The sequence below is a fragment of the Papio anubis genome, chromosome 9 (assembly GCF_008728515.1).
Source record: "Papio anubis isolate 15944 chromosome 9, Panubis1.0, whole genome shotgun sequence".
Lineage (NCBI taxonomy): Eukaryota > Metazoa > Chordata > Mammalia > Primates > Cercopithecidae > Papio > Papio anubis.
The window spans coordinates 17,713,991-17,738,198 of record NC_044984.1 but is presented as its reverse complement, the minus strand read 5'-3'; the positions used below and the strand labels follow the sequence as shown (position 1 = coordinate 17,738,198).

Here is a 24,208-nt window from a genome sequence, read left to right as displayed (position 1 = left end):
TGCCGTTAAAAGAAGTTCTAAAGAGCTGCTTTGTCCCTTTTACCATGTAAGGTCACAGTTAGAAAATCCTATCTATAAGGAAACACGCCTTTACTAGGCACTGAATCTGCTAGCACCTTGGTCTCGGGCTTTGCAGCCTCCATAATTGTGAGCAATAAATTCCTGTTATTTATAAGTGACTCAATGTATGGCATTTTGTTATAGCAGCACAAATGAACTGTGATACTATGTGTCTGGAAGATGTAAACAACTTGAGAACTTAGGTTTTTCTTAGGTACAATGGAGATAATACTAGTACCAGATTAGTGATGAAAAATGTTATGCAAAATATTTAGCACAAGCCATGTTATGCAGTAAGTACTTATAAGTGTTTACAGTGACGACTTCACAAGAGCTTAGCTGTAAAAGTTTGGGAAGTCAGGTTTTTCTAGTTGGCTTGGAAGACCATGTTAGTTGTCAGACAAGCCAGGGATTTTGAGTTACCCCAATTCTTGAGGGGAAGGAAGTAGAGTGGAAGAGGATCCAAAATTAGTAATAGTCCTTCATGTGAGCTAGATTTTTGATATCTGTTGGTTTTGTGGAAAATCCAAACCTAATGTCATTTATTGAAATTCACCCTCTCGTGGATGGTCCAGTACTGAATTGAGTTATGTAAAATATCATTTGTGGAGTGATATTCATTTGTATACCTTTTCAGTTCAAAACAAAGTCAAAAGTCTCTCTCTCTCTTTCTCTCTCTCTCTCACACACACATACACACACACACACACACACACACACACACACACACAAAGCCTTAACCCTGGCCACCTCTCTATTATTTCTGGAATCCCATATTCTATAAAACTATTTTAGTTTCTAACAAATGTCTTGGGCTTTATGATGGTCACCACCATGAAACACAGTTACTTCACACTTTCTTGCATTATTCATAAATATTCCCCAAGTAAAATTACTTGTTACACTTTTCCCATTTAAATTTGCATTGGGTAAGTGAGAGACATCTCTACAGATTGCTCAATTTTAGGAAAATAACCATTCCCCAGAAACACAAACGAGTCAAATCAAGATAGTTACCAGGAGCAATTCTTTATATTATCCAGTTGCACAACACACTTCTTGAATAAATGACATATCCTAATTTAGGATACATCACCAGATTCAAGTCAGAGAGTATCCTCTGCCAGTCAATAAGAGTGCGGGTCACTGGAAGATCCCTTCGTAGAATTTTTCTCAGGGCTTCATTGGATAACTCCTGTAATTCTTCCAAGACTGCAGCTTGAAATTTGTTCTCTTGCTCTTCCACAAGCCTTGCAAAACTTAGAGCCAGTTGAGCTTGGTTAACTATTTCCAAGCTTTCTTTCAGGTCCTTGGATATTTCAATATGAAGGTTGACACACCTGAAGAAGTGAGCTTGCACAAATATTCTTCCTGTTACTTGGGTTAGAAATGGGTTAACTTGGAAAATCCATTTAGATTTCCAAAGTCCATTCCAGCACTCTCCTGTTTCATAGTTGTGATCTTCAATGCAAGCTATCAAGTACTCCTTACTTTTGACAGTTTTCCTCAGCACGTTGCAATTTCCTTTTGGATAGTGGTCATTCACATACAGTTTTAAGGCGCACAGAACAACAACTCTCAGATATTCTGTCTCATTCCGAATGATACCGTGACTTTGGATGTCTTTCAGCTGATTTTGAAGCAGGTCATATCTGAAAGAAAGTTTGCTTTGATGGTCAAAAAATCGGTAGTCGCCCATTACATTGTGGTGAGACAAGAGTACTGGATTTCCATCGATGCAGAGTGGTACAGAATATTTTTGGCAGTGTTGGTGGCCTGCACACTCACCTTGATGGTGCATAAGTTTTTCATCACGGATAAGCAGACAGAGATCATCAAAGGCATTTACAAATTCCCCTGGAGGTGCCTGTAATAACAGTCTGCGAATTACTCTTTCCTTGTCCTTCCTGCTCAGCACGCTAAGTGTCATGTTTGGTTGCAACAGAAGCAAAGCTTCTGAAATGAAGAGTGTTCAAAGGATAAGAAAACATTCCATGAGACACCTTTCCCATCAAGGTGTTAACATTGAAGCTGAAGGTTATTGTGTCTACCCATGAAAGCAGGCAGTCTAGCAAGGTCTGAGCCTCCTGATGAGGTCATAAGAAGTTTTCCTTGTGAAGTGTGGAACCTCTGATGATATCACAATGGGTATTCAGACCAAAAGGAAAAAATGACAGTCACCTGACAGTGTGGTGCCCAGCCAACCAGCTATACCTATTTTGAAGATTTTAAGAACTTAGCCTCCTGAACAGTCTTCTTCGAAAGTGGTGTGTCTCTGTGTGCATTATATGTTGTCAGGGATCTAGAGAAGCAGCCCAAAATTTCAAGAGTGACAGCACTTTGCAACTTCAGGAATCACAATGATGTTGATTTATACTCAGGCTCTCAGAGTAGCTGCCCAAACCCACTGGAAGCACATTACATTGTGATGAAAGGTTTGAGGGGTTTAAACAAAATAGTAAAAAATAAAATGAGATACAATGGCAGTTCATGGACAAATGCCAGACATCAGGGAAAGCTGCATTTTCAAATATTGTGGGTTTGGAGATGGTCAGAACGTAAGAAGCCAAACAGTTTCAAGGGCAGGGTAGTGCAGGTACTACATCTTGCTTACTGTTTCTACGGTGAAGTGTGAGCTAGCTTCAAAGAACAAAGGCGACAAACCACTGTGTGTTCTCTGCTTTCTCCCTAGAGAAGTGGTAACAGCTGAGGAGCATCAAGAAATTATTTTCTGCAAAGGGGCAGAGTTAATTGTATTTGGAACCCGTAACAGCACCTATTGGGGAAAGACTTCTAAGTGAGGAGAAACGGCTCTACAGGTCATGAAACTATGGAAATGAAATATCCATTGAGAGCTTCTTTCTGCCCCTCTTCTTTCTCCTGATTATCCTCTTTACTTGATGCTGTTATTTTTTTCGAAGAGTTCTGAATTTAAATCCTCTTCATTTAAGCTGAACTGCTTGTTTGATGTCTGTTCTGAGCTTTTCTAACTTTCCTTACATTCTGGTATCTTTTTCTTACAAGAAAATGAGCTTTATTTATTCTATTAAGTCATAACTGTTAAATTTAAGGAGATCTCAATACATTTTAACAATCTGAAACTGAGTAGTTTTGCACAATTTTTACCTATATCTTTTATAATTTTAGTGATAATTGTTATTATCTCATTTCGATCTTAGTTTTTCAAATGGAAGTGTCCTAACTTTTGTAGTTTATCTATGATAAGTAAGCTTTAAAATTTTTTTTTGTTTTCTCTTTCATACCAAATATACACTTACCATGGTATTTTTGATGCTTTTTGATGGTACTTAAAATGTTACTGTCTTGAGTGTGTGTATAGCTGGGCATTTGACTAATGTAGTAATAATAACTTTATCAGTCATGGTTACTATTTATTGAACACTAAGTAGCAGAAACCGTGTTCAGTGACATATTAGGAATTCATCTAATGCTTCCACCTTCCTTAAGATTCAGGGTTAATTTGATCACCTTTCTGGATTAGAGAACTAAAACAGAGAGATCAGGTGAGAGATGATCTTGAAGTCTGGTTGCCTCCCAACTTCATGCCTTCAAGCAATAGATTGTAATAATGTTTTAATGTATTTTCTAAGTAATGACTTTAATTCTCAAATTTTAACTTTAATTCTTTTTTTGTATTTTTATTGTGGTATACCCTTTCATACCTTTACTATAGCATAGTAACTACTTAATTTTTTTAAAAAAAATATTATTTATCATACAATTATCCTATAATTTACTTTAAGCATATTCTTTAAAAATAAAAATAATTACAGTAAATCAAATGTTTCTTTAGGAATTTTAAATACTCAGTGCCTTTCTATGAGAATTTCCTTAACTTTTTGTGCTTTCTACATGGTTTTTGTCGAAGATTCAGGATGACTTTAGAGGTGGAAAAATTAATCTAGAAAAAACTCAGAGGTTACTTGAAAAATTAGATATTCGGTGCAGTTATATTCATGTGAAACGGATATTTAAGGTAAGATGATATCCACCCCCTGCCTATCCTATCCTAGGAGGAACTTAATCCAATGTGAGTAAATGTCATATAAAGGTTAGTCTCTTAAGAAGAAAAACAATTAATTATACTAACTATATTTACAATCAAGATGGAGAGCATTTCAGTAGAAGGTAAAATTAGTTGTTGAGAAAATCTGAAATAATACCAGGAAATCAGTTTAGAATAATTTCCTGAGAATACAGAAATGCTAGCATTAAACCTTGGATTGGATGTCTAACTACATCAAAATAATAATGGTAACTGTATTAGATGTTAGTGATTTATAGAATCAGTGGTGAATAAGCCCAAATTTAGCAGAAGGGAGGAAATAATACAGATTAGCACAGAAATAACTAAAATAGAAAAGAAAAAAATTAGAAGAAATTGAGGAAATTGAGACTTGTTTTTTTGAAAAGTTAAATAAAATTGACAAATACTTAGTAAGAGTATGACAAAAAGAGAGAGGACTCAAATAAATAAAATCAGAAATGAAAGTGGAGACATTACAACAGATCTCACAAAAATGAAAAACACATAGGGACTGTTATGAGCAATCATATACCATAAATTTGGACAATCTAGAAAAAAAGAGAAATTTGAAGAAACATACAACCCATCAAGATTGCACCAAGAAGAACTAGAAAGGTTAAAGAGACCAATAGCAAAAAGGAGATTGAGAGGCTGGGTGCAGTGATTCATGCCTGTAATCCCAGTGCTTTGAGAGGCCAAGGTGGGAGGATCACTTGGGGCTAGGAGTTTGAGATCAGCCTGGGTAACATAGTGACACCCTATTTGAAGACTTAATTAGTAATCAAAAACTGCCCAACGAAAAAAGTCCAGGACCAAATGACTTCACAGGTGAATTCTACCAAAGATTTCAAGAAGAATTAATACCAATCCTTCTGAAATGCTTCTAAAAAATTGAAAAGGGAACACTTCCAGTTTTATTTATAAGGTCAACATCATCCTCATACCAAAGCTGAACAAAGACACCACAAGAAAACAAAACTTTAGGCCAATATTGCTGATGAACATAGGTGCAAAATTGCCCGACAAAATAATAGCAAACCAAATTTATAGCACTTTAAAAGGATCATATTCCATGACCAAATAATATGTGTCCCTGGCATGCAAGGATGGCTCAACATACAGAAATCAATCAATGTGATACACCACCTCAACACAATGGAGTATGAAAATCACATGATTATCTCAAAAACATAGAAAAAGCATTTGACAAAATTTAACTCCCTTTCATGATAACTCTCAATAAATTGAGTATAAAAGGAACTTAACATAATAAAGTCCATATATGAAAAGCCTACAGCTAATATCACATAAAATAAACTGAAAAAATTTTTTCTAAGATCTAGGAAAAGGCAAGGATGCCCACTCTCACCACTTCTGCTCAAGATGGTACTGGAAATCCTAGCCAAAGTAATTAGTCAAGAAATGAAAATAAAAGGCAATTACATTAGAATGGCAAAAGCAAAATTATCTCTATTCACTGATGGCACAATCTTACGTGTAGAAACTTCTGAAGATTTTGTCAACAAACAACCAGAAGGCCAGGCGTTGTGGCTCATGCCTGTAATCATAGTACTTTGGGAGGCTGAGGTGGGTGGATTACCTGAGGTCAGGAGTTCAAGGCCAGCCTGGCCAATGTGGTGAAACCCCATCTCTACTAAAAATACAAAATTAGCCAGGCTTGGTGGTGCATGCCTGTAATTCTAGTTACTCAGGAGGCTGAGTCATGAGAATTACTTGAACCTGGGAGGCAGAGGTTTCAGTGAGCTGAGATCGTGCCACTGCACTTCAGCCTGGGCAACAGAGCGAGAGTCCTCAAAACAAAAAAACAAAACAACAACAACAAAAACAACTGCTAGAACTATTAAATTCAGTAAAGTTGCAAGATACAAAATTAGTATGTAAAAATTTGTTGCATTTCAATTCATTAACTCTGAACTATCCAAAAAGAAATCAAGAAAACATTTTCACTTACATTAGCATTAAAAAATATAAAATGCTTAAGAATAAATTTAACCAAGGAAGTGAAAAACTGGCACGCCAAAACTGTAAACCATTGATGAAACAAACTTTAAAAGTTACAAATAAACAGAAAAACATCCCATGTTAATATATCCGTACTACCCAAGGTGATCTACAGATTCAATGTAATCCCTACTAAAATCCCAATGACATTTTTGTTTTGTTTTTATAGGAACAGAAGAAACAATCCTAAAATTCCTATTGGAACCAAAAAAGGCCCTGAATAACCAAAACCAATCTTTAAAAAAGAAATATAAAGGTGGAGGCATCACAATTTTTGGTTTCCAAATCTATTTAAAATACTGTAGTAATTGAGGCAGTATGGTAGGGGCATAAAAACAAATATATAGACCAAAGGAACATAATAGAGGGCCCAGAAATAAACCCCTTTATATATAGTCAACTGATCTTCTGCAAAGGTACTAAAATACACAGTGAGGAAAAGGGTAGTCTTTTCAATAAATGGCACTGGGAAAACTGGATATTTACATGTAAAAAATGAAATTGGACTCTGACCTTATCCCATACTCAAAAATCAACTCAAAGTCCATTAAAGACTTAAACTTAAGACCTGAAACTATGAAACTCATAGAAGAAAATAGGAAAAAAGCTTTTTGACATTGGGCTTGGCAAGAATTTCTTAGATATAACTCCAAAGGGATAGTAACAAAGACAGGTAACAAAAACTTGTCTAAAAATAGAAAAGTGGGATTACATGAAACAAAGTGGCTATTGCACAACAAAAGAAATAATCAACAAAAATGTAAAAGCAATTTACAGAATAAAAGAAAATATTTGCAAACCACATATCTATCTGATAAAGGAATAGTATCCAAAATTGAATCCCAGAACTCAATAGAATAAAAACCCCAAGTAACCTGATTAGAAAACATGCAAAGAGATTGTATAGACATTTCCCTAAAGAAGCTATGCAAATGGCCAACAGGTATATAAATAGGTGCTCAACATCACTAATCATCAGGGAAATGCAAATCAAACCACATGAGATATCACCTCATACCTGTTAGAATGATTATTATAAAAAGTATAATAGAAAAGTGTTGGCAGGAATATGGAGAAAAGGGAACTCTTATATACTATTGGGGTGAATGCAAACTGGTACAACCACTGTGGAAAACAATATGGAGGTGCCACAAAAATTAAAAATAGAACTGCCATATAATCCAGCAATCCCATTTCTGGGTATATACCCAAAGGAATTGAAATCAAGAGATATTTGTACTCCCATATATATTGCAGCATTATTTTACAATAGCCAAGACATGCAAGCAATCTGTCCATTATGAATGAATAAAGAAAATATAGTACGTACATACAATGAAATATTACTTATCCTGAAAAACTAAAGAATATCTTGTTATTTGTGACAACATGGATAAAACTAGAAGACATTATATTAAGGGAAATAAGCCAGACACAGAAGGACAAATAGTGCATGACACCACTTATGTGAGGAATCTAAAACAGTCAAACTCATAGAAGGAGAGAGTTGAATGATAGTTACCAGGGCTGAGGGAGGGGAAAACAAGGGAGTGTTAGTCAAAGGGTATAGTTTGTCCCAGTGTGCTACTGAACAGCATTGTACCCGTGATAAATAACACTGTGTTGCATATTTAAAAGTGTAAGAGGGTAGATCTTAGATTGAGTATTCTTATCACAGACAAAAGTAATAAAGAGGGTCCAGGTGCGGTGGCTCACGCCTGTAATTCCAGCACTTTGGGAAGCTGAGGTGGGCAGATCGCCTGACCTCACGAGTTTGAGACCAGTCTGTACAACATGGTGAAACCTTGTCTCTACAAAAAATACCAAATATTAGCTGGACCTGGTGGTGTGTGCCTGTGGGCCCAGCTACTTGGGCTACTTGGGAGGCTGAGGTGGAGGGATCCTTTGAGCTCAGGAGATAGAGGCTGCAGTGAGCTGTGATGGTGCCGCTGCACTCTAGCCTGGATGACAAAGCGAGACCCTATGGGGAAAAAATAATAAAGAGGGCAGAAGGAAACTTTTGGAAGGAATGGATATGTTTGTGGCATAGATTGTGTTGATAAATTCATGGCTGTATACTTATCTCCACACTCATCAAGTTGTATACATTAAATATGTATACTTTCTGTCTGTCAATTATACCTCCATAAATTGATTTAAAAAATCAAGAAGGAATATATAATCTGAAAACATATGTTATTTCACTTATTCCCCAAGAGAAAATCATCCAAAAATTATCTTTGTTTGAAGAACTAGTAGGAGGGAAACCTGGCTCAATTCTGTCACTAGATGACAGAAGGAAGGATCATTAACAAAATTAGGAAAAGCCATGTTAGCTGAATTTTGTACTAGGAAGATGTCAAATTTCTTGGAAAATCAGGCAAGAAATCTAGACTGGCCAATCCAGATCATTAGGAACATTAAAATCCTGAGTATGATTTTGTTTTTTAAACATGAGTACTCAGATGACACAATCTGTGTTGAAGTTGTTATTGGTTACACAAACTGGGAAAGATCTGACATTTTACCCTCCTTGCAAGCTAACAAATTGGCCTGATGTAGCTCCATGGAAGTTGGTGGAAGCAGGCTTAAAAAAAAAAAAAAAAAAAAAAAAGACAGCTTATTACTTACAGAAATGACAGTTGTCAGAGTATTAGCATTTTGATGTTATTTCCCCAAGCCCCAGTTTTTGAAGTGTGGTATGAAGAGGAACAAGTGACGCACAGTGGGTTGGGTTATAGAACAGTTACCTTAAGATTAAGGAACTCGGGCCTTTTATGGTGGGCAGTAGGCCTACTTGATCTTTGCCCTGTAGACTGTCATTGTCATTATTATAGGGAACAGTAAACAAAACTGCTTTTTTTCTGTGGAAGGAGACACTATCTTTACCAAAGCTGTTCGCTATACAAATGTCCTTGAAAATCTAGTATGGAAGAAAAGCAATCAATACCTCTGCTCAGAAAAAACATAGAAACACAAGAGACCTATGGAGAATTGTCTTCCAACAACCACTTCTCTCAATAAGATTTAGCCCTCAAGTTTACAAACCACAAAGAGGAGGTTAAAAAAGAAAAGCCGTGCTTCTTGGGATACCCCAGTGAAAACAAAAGTTGCAGAACTGTTTCTCTGAATCCAAGCAGTGCGTGTGGCCATAAGGTATCAGAATTTTAATCAATTCTTGACTAATACCACATTCAAAGAACACAAGTTTTTATGAAAATCTTTACTTGCAGGATTTTTCCTCCGGTAGTATCTTCCAAAGGGAGAAAAGCTATTGCTTCCCGATTTAATAAAATTTGCATTAAAGACAAAATAAAAATAGTAGTATATTGAAATCTGTATCACACGTGAAATGTTGTAAATATTATTCAGTGATTATCAGGTTTCTTTATGTTATCTTCAGGGCAGAGATATCTGAAGTGAAATTTAGTAAAATACATGCCATATTTAAAAGCATTACATAGGATGCTCGACCATTGTCAAAGTACAGAAATGGCTCACTAATTGAAATGTATGATTATAGACATGAGCAGGCCTGAAGATCTATTGTTTAGCAAAGCCTTTTTGGAGTGGCTATGAAAATAATATTAATTATAAAAATTAGAGAGGCAGAGTTTGCTAAGAATACTTCAAAAACCTCCTTAAAATAACTGTAAGTACTTTAGAAGCATAAATTACATATACAAGGCTGATAATCATGATAAACTATTCTTATCTATTAACATAATTCTAGAACCACTAATTTAAAACTTTGTCGCCTTAGGCTAAATTGCCATGTATGCATTAACATGTTGATTAAGTAGAATCCTTAGGGAAGGTGTATTGGTTAACTGTATTTTATGGATAGTTGAAGATTAAGCTTCTTACACATTCAGCTCACTTACTTCAGCTCTTGTTGCTAATTTTTTCTCACTTTATGGATGCACCTTTTCCCAGAGTAAATAAAATGAGTCCTAATCAATCTTTGGTGATCAAAATCTTCTAGTCTCTCAGAGCACTAGAGATTCTTGGCTCAGGCCGGGCACGGTGGCTCAAGCCTGTAATCCCAGCACTTTGGGAGGCCGAGACGGGTGGATCACGAGGTCAGGAGATCGAGACCATCCTGGCTAACACGTTGAAACCCCGTTTCTACTAAAAAAATACAAAAAACTGGCCTGGTGAGGTGGCGGGCGCCTGTAGTCCCAGCTACTCGGAAGGCTGAGGCAGGAGAATGGCGTAAACCTGGGAGGCAGAGCTTGCAGTGAGCTGAGATCTGGCCACTGCACTCCAGCCTGGGTGACAGAGCGAGACTCTGTCTCAAAAAAAAAAAAAAAAAGAGAGATTCTTGGCTCAAAGACATCCTGGTTGTTTACTACTTGGCAAATTAAAAGTCTCCCTGTGCAAATTTCTTAATCCATAGAATGGGACTACTAACATAGCTATCTCACATGATTGTTGTGGATATTAAATAAGATATTATATATGAATGTACCTAGTACCAGGCATGAACAACGTAAGTGCTCAATAAATATATGTAGACACTGCATCAGTTAAGTATACACAATTGAATTACATTTGTTCATTTTCTAAGTAGATGACGTAAATTCTGACATGAGTTTATTTTCTTACAAGGTGACATTTTATTATAAATTTGAGTAAAGAAAATAAAACTTTATGATCCTGGCAATATATTCGAAACTTCTTTCTACAAGATTAATTATTGATTCATGGTTTGAGCAGCAATTCTCTAAGATTTTTAAAACCCCTTTACTAAAAAAGACTATCGTTTTTATCATACAATAGTGTTTATAGCATTTAAAATATTTTATAGGAAATATATGTTATTTCAATACATAGTATGAGTGTTGGATTACACTTTTGATTGTTGACTGAGTAAGAAATAGTATCCTTTGTAATTTCAGGAATGTTTTTATAGGATTTGCCCTGAGTCTTCCAATTCTCTAAGGAATTAATAGCCACTATTAAATCTATAGTATGTGCTGACACTCTGTAGGAAACTGTGAATTGTAAAAAGTGAATAAAGTGTTATCTCTCTTTTAAGGGCAGAAAAAGGAATGCAGAAATTACTGTTTTATAAGTAGCTTATAATATATCTCATGGGTAATACTAGCAGGGAATCTGAGAAGGGACTCTATTTAATTTGGGCTTTTATAGAAGATGCCATGATGGAAGTGGCATTCTTGCTGGACCTTAAATAAGAAGCAGTATGTATGGAGTATGTGGAAAGAGTGCATGGAGAATAAAAAGTAATCAAATATGACTGGAGTACAGGATGCATGAAAGGAAGTGGTAAGAAATAGTTGCAAATGACAGTTATAGCCAGACGATGGAAACCTTGAACAGTAGACCATGGAAATTATACTTCCTTTTGTAGGCAAGGGGTACTCACTGAAAATTCTTGAGTAAAGAAATATTACATATTTTAGGATAAATAACACGGCACTAGTTAGAATGGATTGGAAGCTAGTGTTCAGAGAGAGAGAAATTATTTCTCTACTGATTCTGCCCTACCTGGAATCAACTCAGCCCCTTATATTCTGTTTGGTTCCACCTCAAGTTTATGGTTTCTTACCTTAGTTGGTCCTCCACAATGTAAACTTTTAAAAAGTCTCATCTAAAAAATAAATAGCACCATATTCTCTTCTAATGTTACATTCTCTGTTTTAACAGATAAACCAAAAGAATCCTTTACATTTCTTTCTGCACTTGTTCAATGATCCATTGCAATCCGTTTTGCTTTCATACCTATCTCGAAGATCTTTTTAGGTCAAAAATGTTAAATCCACTGGTTAGCTTCTCTGTGCATTTCACTTATCCCTCTTTTAAAAAAATTTCCTTGTTCTAACTTCTATGACATCATTCTCTCCCAATTTTCTCTTAAAATTTGTGACCAGTCCTTCTCCTTCTGTCGTGTGACCATTCCTTCTACTCTCCTCTTAAAGTTGAGCTCTTTATATCCTTTATTTTTACATTACAAACTTTTCCTGAGCTATCTTATTGACTCTCAATGGTTACTTCTTAAATAGGAATAATTTCCAGGTTTTCTATCCTGAACTTCAAAGACATGTAAATGGCACCATTTATTCATCATCTGCCATAATGTAGACACTGATTAGGTTTGGCACTCATTTTATTAAAAACATACAAGGAAGTTATTGTTATCTTCTTTTTACACATAAGGATATTGAGCACAAGAATGTTGATATAATTTCTTCATATCTCACGTAACAATAGAAACTCATGTCTGGGTTTGTCTGACTCCCAAGTTATTATTGTGCTTTCTTCTATAGCATATTGTTTTCCTCTATACCTAACCCACAACCATTTGCCTACTGGCTGTCTCTGCTTAGATGTTGTCTCAGATGTACTTCAAATTTAATAGGTTTAAAGTGAAACTCATCTTTCCCTTTTAAACTGTCTTTCTTCCTCTATTTCTTTGCTTGGTGATAGCAGCACCGTTCTCTCAGTTATCTAAGCAGAAATTGAAGAGATTTTCAGATTCTTCTTCTGACCCTATCTTTTTAGGTTCATATACTTGCTACACCATGTCAATTGTCTTGAACTACTTACTACTTATTGTGGTCGTCAGACCAGAAATGAAGCTGATTGCATTTCAACAAGTCCCAAGGTGACTCATATGTACATCAAAGTTGGAAAAACCCTACAGATTGGTTTGTTTTAAATCCCAACATCTACCTTCTACACTGCTGCCAGAGTAATCTTTCTAGAACAAAAATCTATGTGATTTCTCTCTTAAAATTAATCAATAACTCTTTATTCTTTCCAAAGAAGTCTAAGTTTCTCACTGCGGCTTCTGAGGACCCCTGGGATTCAGCTGTGCCTCCTGCCTTATCTGCTCCTGCAGCTTCACTAACATTCTCTCCAATTACACTCTTCTGTTTTGTACTTTGTACCTTCATTTGCTCTGATCTTAACAAATAGAATTAGCCCCCTTTCTCCCTAATTTAGGCAAATATCTTCCTTCTCATCTCTGAAGACTTAGCTCCAGGATCACTTTTTCTATAAAGATTCTCCTTTGACACTCCAGGAAGAATTGTCCAACTTTCCTTATTGTGTCTATTATCTATAAAATTTATTTTATTTTTAAAATTAAAAAAAAAATTAGAGACAAAGTCTTGCTCTGTCACCCAGGCCAGAGTACAGTGGTGTGATTATAGCTCAATCTACCCCTGGACTCCTGGGCTCAAGGGATCCTCCTGCCTCAGCCTCCAGAGGAGCTGGGACTACAGGCATGCACCAATGCGCCTGGCTAATTCTTTTTTTTTTTTTTTTTTTTTTTTTACACTTAGAGACAGGTTCTCACTATGTTGCCCAGGGTGGTCTCAAACTCTTGACCGCAAGTGCTCCTCCCACCTTGACTTCCCAAAGCTTGGAGATTACAGGTGTGAGCCAGTGTGCTCAGCTACAAAGTTTACATTTCGGCACCTATACACTTCCATGCCTACTTTCTTTTTCTAGACTATCTGCTTCCAGAGGGCACTGACAATATGTTACTTTTGCATCCTTATTACCCAGTATACTATCTGACTCATATATTGGATAAGGAGGAAAGGGAAGAAGAAAAGGAAAAAGACAAAATTGTCAAACAATTTAAACTAGTGTCAGAGTCTGGGAAAAAAGAAAGTGGGAAGTCATGTCGTTTCCTGTAATATAATTTGAATGTATTCAGGTTTAATTTTTAGTATAATTTTAGATACAACCAACTTTAAAATGCTGTATCTTACATTAAAAGTCAATCCTGTCTTGATAAATCAGCTTTCTCATCACATTATTTATTTTAAATAACATTTCATATTTTACTAGCAAACTGAGCATTGGAAGATGGTGACAACATGGAAAGCCTTCATTCTGTTTTCTGAAAGTGTACACTCAGAATGACAGTCAATAGAATTATTTTGTATTCTTTTTTCCTTGTTTATCCAATCATTCATTTAAACATATAGTAATTAAGCTCCTACTCTAGGTAGGTCCAGTAGTAAGCATTGGGAATAAAAGGAATAAAATATCTACCTTCATGATGTGCACAGTCTTGAAGTATATGGTGTATTTCTGAATATATAAGACATTGAATGAATTGTTTGGGAAAGTGCTTTTTGTAATGCTTTGCAAAGAATAACCACTTAAGGAACATTTTTTAAAGAGGAGAAAAATGATTTCTCTTATTGTATGTTGTACTTTTAATGATTAATATGAAACATTTTAAAGGTGGTAGTGAACCCTGAGGTGGGACCTGAGATTTTGCATATCTTCTGGAATATGCATTTTTAAATCTCTTTTCCTATCCTCCTTAAGTCTAGGGAGATACTTAACTCCTTTATCTAATTATTGTCTAAATGTACTTATTTCATCAGATTCATAAAACTGGGTGGTAGGCCACATTCTGAATATCTCCAGTCAGGCGGGCACTTTTTTAGGTCCTGAGGATACAAGAAACAAATGACAAACTCACTGTCTGAGGCAATTCTAGAATGAATATAGAAAAGGGCTGTCATTCCAATCTAATAAGGCCTGTAAGAGAAGAAGGTGGAACCTTCTAAGAACTCAGAGAAGGGATATTTTAATGTAACATGGGGAGGAGATACAGAGGACCTAGGAAGATTTCTAGAGTGGGTGACACTTTTTCAAGGATCAGTAGAAATTGGTAATTTAAACCGAAAGAAGGATATTCCAGAAAGAAAAAACAAACAAACAAACAAACAAACAAATATCTGTACCATAGCAAGAGATGGTTTGGTATCTGTGCTAAAACTAATTCAGAGCACCTGAAGTATGAGGTGCAAGGAGGAAAAAGATAAGAGCAGAAATCATCCATGACATTTTAGATGGCCTTGGATGCTACACAATACAGTTGGGGTTTTGTCTTGAACACAAAGGAGGTGCTGTGAGAACGTTAAGAGAGAGCTGAGATGGTCAGATTTGCATGTTACAGAATTTATTTCTGCATATATACTGTTAATCTGTATAATGGTATACGGACTTTTTTTCTTCCAACTGCTCCTCTGAGTGGTCTTATCGTTAGTTAAAAATCGTGGTCTACCTGTGTGGCTGGGGACAATTTACCTAAGATTTTTGCACTTCAGTTTTCTCTTATAGGGGAGTCTAGTACATTGGCAGTCTGAGCTGCTATCACGTGCCTCAGCACTCAAATTGCACCTTCTTTCTTATTGCTTTTCTTCTCCCTGCTTCCCTTGATCATGAGGCTGCCATGTCCTATTTTTCTTCCCCATTGTTATTTGCTCCTTGTTGCTTTCCCTTTCCATTCTCTTTCTACTAAAATTAGATCTTCCCCTCTTCAGTGATACAACTCTCACTATTTTGTGTGGTTTTCATTTTTCTGTATTTGACTTTCAATTCTTCTTTGATTTTGATCAATTATAGTGATTCTTTGGATTCGTGGAATTTTGTTTGGATTTATATTTCCAATTCTTTTTAGTATCAGATGGCAATTTTGACTTTTTAGAAGAACACGAGACAAAACAAATTATCAGAGAACATTTCAGATGACCAAGCTTATACTCTGTTTGAAAGTAATACAACTTTCATTATTCAGTGAATAATGTATATTTTATTTTATGCTGCTATTCTGTAGAACCATAATTTTTTATTTATATAACTTTCTATAACCAAAATTGTCAGGAATTACAGGCATCTTATAAATTTTTATTGACTTGCTTAAGATTTTATGACAAATAAGGAGTAGGATAAGGCTAAAATGGAATTAATTCTATAACATCCACTTCCACGGACCTCAAAATCCAGAATTTAAAAACAGTACGTTGAAGCATGTTAGTTAAGTAAGGTAATGAACAATATGCACGCGTTACTTTAAGATTATATAATTTTAAGGTGCTATCATTGTTTAATAAGCTCTGGAGACCCAGCATCTGATTTGACAACTACAGACTCCACCATGACACCATGTGCCTTCGACACATGCGTCTTGCATTCGAGCTGTTTACAATGTAACAAGAGAGTTAAGATGTTATAAAAAAGCATTTTTTAAAAAATTAAATCTCCCTCTTAGCTGAAATTCCAATTTCCCAGTTTTTTTATTTGTTAGTGATACTATAATTCTACTAGCTTTTCTGACTCTCCCTGACCCCGGTCATTCCTGAATTATTTCTCTCATTTTTCTAAATTTCACTGTGTCGAATCCTTCTGAATTCTCCCTTCGTCATTTCACTGAGGTCTGTTCTTTAGTGTCTGTTCACCACCTCCCACTTGAATTTCATCTTATCTGCTCTCTTACCTGCAGTTCTCTATCTCTTCCAATTGGAAATGCACAACTAATCAAACCAGTCTTCTATTTTTGGTATTCATTGTCCTATTCAGAAACTCCCAGTTGTCCTGGTACTTTTAATAGCTTGCCTTTTCTCATAAAGTTCAAATATGACCTTTCGAATCCACTCTTTCTTATTGGAACTCATCTTGTTTGTACCTGCCCCAAATTCTTCAGTGATTACTCACACTCCACTTCCTCAAGGTATTGCATAACTACTACAGCTTCTGCAGTTTACATTGATCTTGAATGTGTCTGACTCACTCTGGCATATATAGTCCAGGCTGCACACCAGTGGCATGAGTTTACACACTGCCTGGTATGGTTTTAAGAAGGTATCGAAGTAAAGCGGAATACAAAATGAAATGTGAAATTGAAAGACAACTTGAAACCCTCATTTTCTCCCACACTCCTTTCTTTATCCCTGTAACCACTGGGTTTCAAGAGTTAACTAACCCTTTCCCAATTTTGACATCACTCCATGCAGTTTTATATATTTTATCTTCAAGAAGAATCCAATGTAAGTTTCATCTTCTTTCAAGTATAAATTACTATGTGTTACATAAATACTCTACTATTCATTTTATGTATTTTCTATACTCACAATGTGAGCCCACCAGTCATTTTTTTTAGTAGGACAATGACAGGCTGAAACAAGGAAGAATCACCATAGAAGAATTTAGAGCAATTTATCGAATTCTCACGCACAGAGAAGAAATTGTTGAGATTTTCAACGCATATTCTGAAAACCGGAAAATTCTTTTAGAAAATAATCTGGTTCAATTTCTGACACAAGAACAATATACAGCTGAGATGAGTAAAACTATTGCTTTTGAGATCATTCAGAAATATGAACCTATCGAAGAAGGTATGTTTGCATTTCAAAGTTTTATCAGCATATTTATGTGAAGTATTTTTTTTCTTTTTCCAAAAATTATTTTAAAGCAAATTATTTTTATGAATTATGGTTATCAAATTACAGTTTTTGGATGGGTCAAATATCTTTGGGAAAATATATTTTATAGAATTGATACCTTTTAGAATGCTATACTGTGCAACCATGGCATCCTTTCCTATACATTGTTCAGCTCCTTCTTTCAACTGCTTCCATGTATCTCTCAAGTATTCAGAAATGAGCTTGGAGGTGAAAGTAAGACAACGATTCTATTACATTTACCCTATTAGAAGAAGGTATCTTGATCTCATGAATAAGCTAAAACCCCAGTTATAGGTGGTCTTCCATTTTAATGCATTCTATTATTGAAAATATGTAAGAAAATTAAATGTGCTAAATGAAAAAAAATTCTAAGAAGAAAATATTATAAAATGATGAATTTTACTTTGTTTATAAATATGATTACAACATTTCATAAATATATAAATATATATACTTTTTGCTTTTTCTTCATTTTTGAACACAGTGATTTGGTTTAAATTAAATGACCATTTAGTCTAATGATCTGTCATAGAATTTGTGATCTTTGTTCCATCTTTCAATGGGTAAAAACACTTCACAGTTTTTCATTTATGTTCATTTTGAAATAAAATTATAAACACATAATACAATAAAATATTCATATAATGGTACCAAAACATTGTTAAAGCACAATGTTTGACCTTACAGAAATTAACTGATAGAATAACTCAAAATATTCACCTAGAAGGGGCGTATGAAAGTTCAAATTTTGCCTCTTTAAGTTGGTTTAGGCTACCAATGTTTGACACATGATAATGTAGGTACTAACAAACCTAAACTTATTTCTGCATTGGATCATACATTCATAATTTATTCAAACATTTATCTGCATTAATCAAGTATGGTTTTGGGGACTGAAGATATAGTGAAGAACAAGGCAATTAGGTCTTGAATTCCTGATGGATTGGAGGAAAGTTGACAGTAAATAATGAAGCACGTAAAAGGATAACTTAAGAAAGTGCTATGTGATATGGAAACATAGAGCAGGGAAGGTGATGGAGAGCAGATGACCTGGGAGGCCTACCTAGTTCAGGTTGGGTGTTTAGGAGAACCCTCTCTGAGAGTGTGAGATTTGAGCTGAGACTTAAACGGAAAGAACGGACAAGTTATGTGACACAATGAGAGAAGTGTCTAAGGTACAAGAAAGGGAAACTTTAAACCTGAGTTGAAGAACTGAAGGAACAGGAGGACTGTGTGGTTAGAACTTTGAGAATGAGGGGGAGATGAGTTTGGAGAGACTGGCAGAGGGCCACAATAAAAATTCTGGCTTCATGACTCAGTGCCATGCAAAGATTTTGGAGGGTTCTCAACATTGTAGTGGTGTCATTGAGTTCAGTGTTAGTGACAATTTGGTCTCAGCACCATTAAACTTTTGCAGGTTTGCAGCAAGGTAAAGAGCTTGCACTGGAATATTAAGCAACTGTATCACTAAGCAGAACTGATGAGTTCAGTTTACTTTTTTTTTTCATAGCAAGACTTTCTCTAAGGAAGTAGTGAATTGATTTATGTTCTGGCTCAAGCTCTTTATGTCATTGCCAACTGGAAACAACCAGTTTACAGATGAGGACTTTCAGTAGCACTGATCTAGAGAATATTACCAAAAAAATTACTTTGGCACTGTTAACTTCAGGTGGTAAATTAAAAGATACAAATGAGATATTGGGATGGTGGCAGTGACACTTTGGAATTGTGTTTGCATTTTAACTACAATATTATACTGTTCATCCATTTCCTCTTTTGAGCCTTCACCTGCCTCCAATACTCTCCAACACAGCCAAGACCTTGCATTTCATTTATATGATTATTGATCACTTTGGTGTCTTATTAAGGCCCATTTGAATTATGATCTTATAGTTCCAAATGCTGCCAAGTTCCTCAGCCTCATCCCTCATTGGTATGTGACATGTACCAAATGAGGTTTTTAAAAATCCATGTGATTAATCCTCATTTCAAACTGGTAGTTTTTAAGGGAACAAAATGAGTTTATTTTCTATTCCGTTACCGAAGATATTTATTTAATTATTCAGTAGTTCAAAAGGTCTAAGCCAATTACTGCTAATTAAACAGGGAAAAATAATAAATGTATGCAAGTCATTACTGTTACAATGCATGATTCATTTGCTCCATACACTTCTATCTTCCTAAATTTATATGATTTTGAAATAGAGGGTTTGTATACCTATAAAAATTTTATTTATTTTCTTTTAGCTTTTATATTTTAAACCAAAATAGTAATAGCATTTTGAATGCTGTCTTCTTCATTTTTACGATGTCATAAACGTTTACTTACATCACTCTATTTTTATGATACATTATTCTTAATGGCTGCTTAGTATTGTATCACATTTTGAGCTTTAATTTGTTTATTCCCCCGCTTTTATCTTGCTTTCATAAATAATGCTAATGCGAGCATTCTTGTACATCACTGAGTCTCTACTTCTATAGGATAAATTCCTGGAAATAAAATTCTCTGTCAAAGATCACACTCTAATCAAATGAATGCTCATGACACCTTTTCTTTTTGGTTAAAATGAACTATCAATAGCAATAATAGCAACAAAAAATTATAGAGTTAATATATAAGGGTATATCCTATTATTACCTCCATTCCACAGATAGGGAGAGGTTAGCTAACATGCTCAAGGTCATATAACAAGTTAAATGGATATGAGTCCAGGCTGTCTGTTTCCAGAGCCAGTCTTCTGCTTAAATTGATATTTTGGTACACATTATAGTGAGTAAAAAAGTGCAGAGATTAATTACTAAAGGTGATCATATGCAAATGACCGAGCAATTCGATTCCTAGGCATGCACCATACATAAATGTGTGTATATTTGCACCAAAAGACATTTACTGGTTATTTTTGGCAGCACAATTTGTAACAGCCCCAAACAGGAAATTATCTAAATGCCTATCAGTGATAGAATGAATAAATAAATTGTGGCATACTCATAAAATGGAATACTGTAAAGTAATGGGAATGAGCAATGTATAACTACAGGCAACTACAAGAATAAATCTTTGAAATATAATGTTGAGTAAAAGAAACCAGGTATAAAAGATACATACTGTCTGAGTCAATTCATATGAAGCACAACAACCAAAGAAAACTAATCTATTCTTTTAGAAGTCAAATCAGTGGATATACTTGGGTGTGGTGAGCAACTGGAAAGTTAGTCGGAGGCGGGCTTCTGGAACACTGCAATGCTTTGTTCTTCGACCTGTGTGCCAGTTATCCAGATGTGTAGCTTGCGGAAGTTCATTGATCTATAATATATTTACTTTTCTTGTGTGTATTTTCAAAGCATAAAAAAATCAGAGATAATTAAATAATATATTCTTTACTTGAATGTTGATATGGAAGAACTAAATATTTTACTACAAAAATTTGTTTCCAAACAACATAAATATAGTATGAATATTAATTCTAAAGGAATATTTTAGAAATATGCTCTACTACTGAATAAGTTTACAAGTGAGATGTAGTGTTTTATCTTGCTAATGGTTTTTTTTTGCATCCTTTTAACTTATTTTATTTTATTTTTTAGTTAGGAAAGCACGCCAAATGTCATTTGAAGGTTTTACAAGATACATGGATTCACGTGAATGTCAACTATTTAAAAATGAATGTAGAAAAGTTTATCAAGATATGACTCATCCATTAAATGATTATTTTATTTCATCTTCACATAACACATATTTGGTATCTGATCAATTATTGGGACCAAGTGACCTTTGGGGATATGTAAGGTATTTATTTGATTTTTAAATCTATTACATTTAAAAATATGTGGAAGTGCCTGGCAGTGTCTACCTCAGTAGCCAAGAGTGCACAATAAAAAGAAGACTCCCATGTTATCCAAACTCATAGGGAATAGGAATTTTTATTTGCATGTATCTTGAAGATCCAACATTTGGATGAAGAGGTAACATAATTTATTTTATGCATTAGTATTGTATTGCATACATAATCCCACATGTTGAACTCTTCTCCATGGTTATGGCCCCTCCAAAGTTTGCTGAATAACATAGATACTTCTCAAAGGAAAGCATATGAAGAAGACTGTTACTTAGCTAGTCAGAAGATCCTAGATTTCAATAAGCATGGTTAAAATTAATTCTCAGACATCAGAACACATACTATAACTAAAGCCAACACGTAAATACAGTACATTGTATAACTTCGCATTTATGGATAGTGATTTTTATAGACTTGCATGCTAAGTAGTTTACATAGATTAAAAATAATCTGCATTGCATTGCTGATTTTATACCTAACAATGTATCTATCATACTGTTAATACCAGACTTCAGTTTAGTCAGCTCAGATACAGTGGTGAACGAGATTTTCAAAGCTGCTACATATATCTGTGTACAAGCAGATAGACAGATAATAACCAGGTAAAAAAATGTTTTCAAGGATGAATGAATCATACGGGGAAGATGAACTAAGGTAATGTGATGGAAAGTGACTGTGGGGTGGAGGGTGTTACTTAGGGTAAAATTGTCCGAAAAGTCTTCTCAAGAGGTGAAATGAAATAGTTGTGGCATGAGTGACGATACAGGAAGCCTTAGAGAGATTAGTAGGAAGGTCATGTTAAACAGAGCAAGTGCTTGGCATGTTTAATTGAGAGAAAAATGGGAAATGCTGCTGGAGACAAGTCAATGATGAATGAAGGGAGGTGAGTTTGAGGAGGTAGGTAGAGTCAGTTAATGAGGATCTTGTAGAGCATGGAGAGGAGAATAGATTTTATTCCAGCTGCACTGGGAAGGATTTTCCTTAAGATAGTGTCATAATTTGATCTATTCAGTAATGTGGAGGAATGACTGATGGGGCCAGAGTGGAGGTAGAATATGATTTGGGAAGATGATGTAGCAGTGCAGGTGATATAGGTGGTGGTGAACTCATGAGGCAGCAGCTGAGATGATAAGTGGTTGAATTTGAGAGACAGATGCTTCTCAACTTACAATGTGATAACATCCCAATACTTGAAAATCTCTTAAGTTGAAAATGCATTTAGTACATCTAACCTACCAAACATTATAGCTTAACCTAGCTTACTTTAACACACTTACACTAGCTTACAGTGAGGCTAAATCATATCCCCTCTCTAAAAGCACCCCTCAAAACTGGCAACACAGGACACTGTAGAGTCTTGGTTGCTTACTCTTGTGATCATGTGGCTGAGTAGGATCTGTAGCTCACAGCTGCTGCTCAGCATCTTGCAACGGAGTATCTCATATAGCATATTGCTAGCTTGGGAAATGACCAATATTCAAAATTCGAAGTGTGATTTCCACTGAGTGCATATTTTCTTTGCACTATCATAATGTTGAAAAGTTGGGGACCATTTTAGGAGGCAGAGCCAACATGACTTACCAGATGATTTGAAGAGAGATATGAGGGAAAGAGAGGAATCAAGATTTTCATCCCAATAACCAAATTACAGTGATACTGTTGGCTGAGATATTGAAGCCCAAGAGAGAAGCCCATTGTAGGGTGTGAGGCAACATGCAAGGGTTCTGTGGTTTCCATGTTAAGTTTGAGGTACCAATTGGTTATCAAATGGCTGATCAGATAGTCAGTTGGGTATATGTGTGTGGAATTCAGAAGTTATCAGACTGGAAAAACAGAATTGGAAGTCATCAGCATATGTGGGATATTTAAAACCAAATGATTAGATAGTATTACTTAAGGTAAAACCATCAATAGGAAAGACATCTTGTAATTCCAAGATAGCAGCAAACATACAACTAAATATTGCTGCTTCTCTAATTTCAAATCTAAGTAAAGACATAAATTCACAAATTTGGAAATGTATTCATTTAGAATTCTGTAAAGATAGTCCAATTTATAGATATAATTTAATTACAGGAATTTCTGTTCATTTTTTTGTTATTTTAATTATTTAAAGAGAGAAAATATAAATATTAAAGCAGTTATCTTTAGAAATATATATAATTACTTTTACATTGCAAGAAAAAGTTTCATCTAACTGCAAATTTACATTTAAATGTAATTGTACTTTTCTCTGTTTCTTTATCCACCTTTAGAAGATACATGCTTAGAATGAAAGTATTTCATAATATTTTTCCTTATGACTAGTGGCATAATATAGTGTTTAAATATCAATGTTTAAGTTTCTATTGCTCATATTTCTTCCCTTTCCCTCATCTGTTGATTTTGTGACAGATATAACCATTGTGTATCTCAATTTCCTCACATTTACAAAAGGAAAAGTAATATTACTGCTGTATAGCATTCAATATTTTAATGTACCAAAAGATTCTTAAATTTATTTTTATTACCAGTTAAAATTCAACTTCAAATACAAAATAATAACATTATATGATCTAAAGAAATTACAATAAAAATTATAATATTTTATACCTTGATAGTTTATAGGAAGTATTTGAAGGAAATTTAAAGATAAACAGATGAAATAAAGTTAAGAGTGGAAATTTCATACCACAAAGTTCTGTAGTTCTGTACAAATTCTAGAATGCCTGGAGAATATCACCTGTAAGTTTCCTAGCAGTCAAAGTCAAGAGAGAAACAAGATTAGTTATCAGGTTTACAACGATCATAAAAAACAGTAGTGAATGGGAGAGCAATTTTCTCCATTTGTTTCCAAAAAGGAGGATCAAAGTGAAATAGTGGAGTGTCCTCAACATCACCGTTAGAGAAGATAAAACTTTCTCTTATGTGCCTCCGCATGTAAGTGGTTGGCATGACATTGCACAATCACTGAAAACATTTTTGCGGGGCACCAAACCATCTAGTCTGAATATGCAGTTTTG

General features: G+C 35.0%; 2 protein-coding genes across 6 annotated transcripts in view; one reads left to right on the top strand and one right to left on the bottom strand.

Annotated features, from left to right (window-relative positions):
- Positions 1–1,069: 1,069 nt before the first annotated feature.
- CAPZA3 (capping actin protein of muscle Z-line subunit alpha 3) lies at positions 1,070–2,146 on the bottom strand. Its single transcript, XM_003906080.3, has one exon. It carries the CDS (start codon positions 1,988–1,990, stop codon positions 1,091–1,093), a length of 900 nt encoding a protein of 299 aa, XP_003906129.1. The 5' UTR covers positions 1,991–2,146; the 3' UTR covers positions 1,070–1,090.
- Positions 2,107–24,208, top strand: part of PLCZ1 (phospholipase C zeta 1) — a 54,158-nt gene continuing 32,056 nt past the window's right edge. For 2 of the 5 annotated variants that reach the window (XM_003906079.3, XM_009180303.2), the window contains exons 1-5: positions 2,107–2,327; positions 2,753–2,901; positions 3,934–4,057; positions 17,067–17,298; positions 20,956–21,157. In XM_003906079.3, the coding sequence (XP_003906128.1) occupies positions 2,891–2,901; positions 3,934–4,057; positions 17,067–17,298; positions 20,956–21,157 (569 nt within the window). In that variant the 5' untranslated portion in view covers positions 2,107–2,327; positions 2,753–2,890. Of the gene's footprint in view, positions 2,328–2,752; positions 2,902–3,933; positions 4,058–17,063; positions 17,299–20,955; positions 21,158–24,208 lie in introns of all 5 variants that reach the window. The other 3 variants (XM_009180306.2, XM_017945708.2, XM_021922096.2) reach the window with 2 other exon arrangements.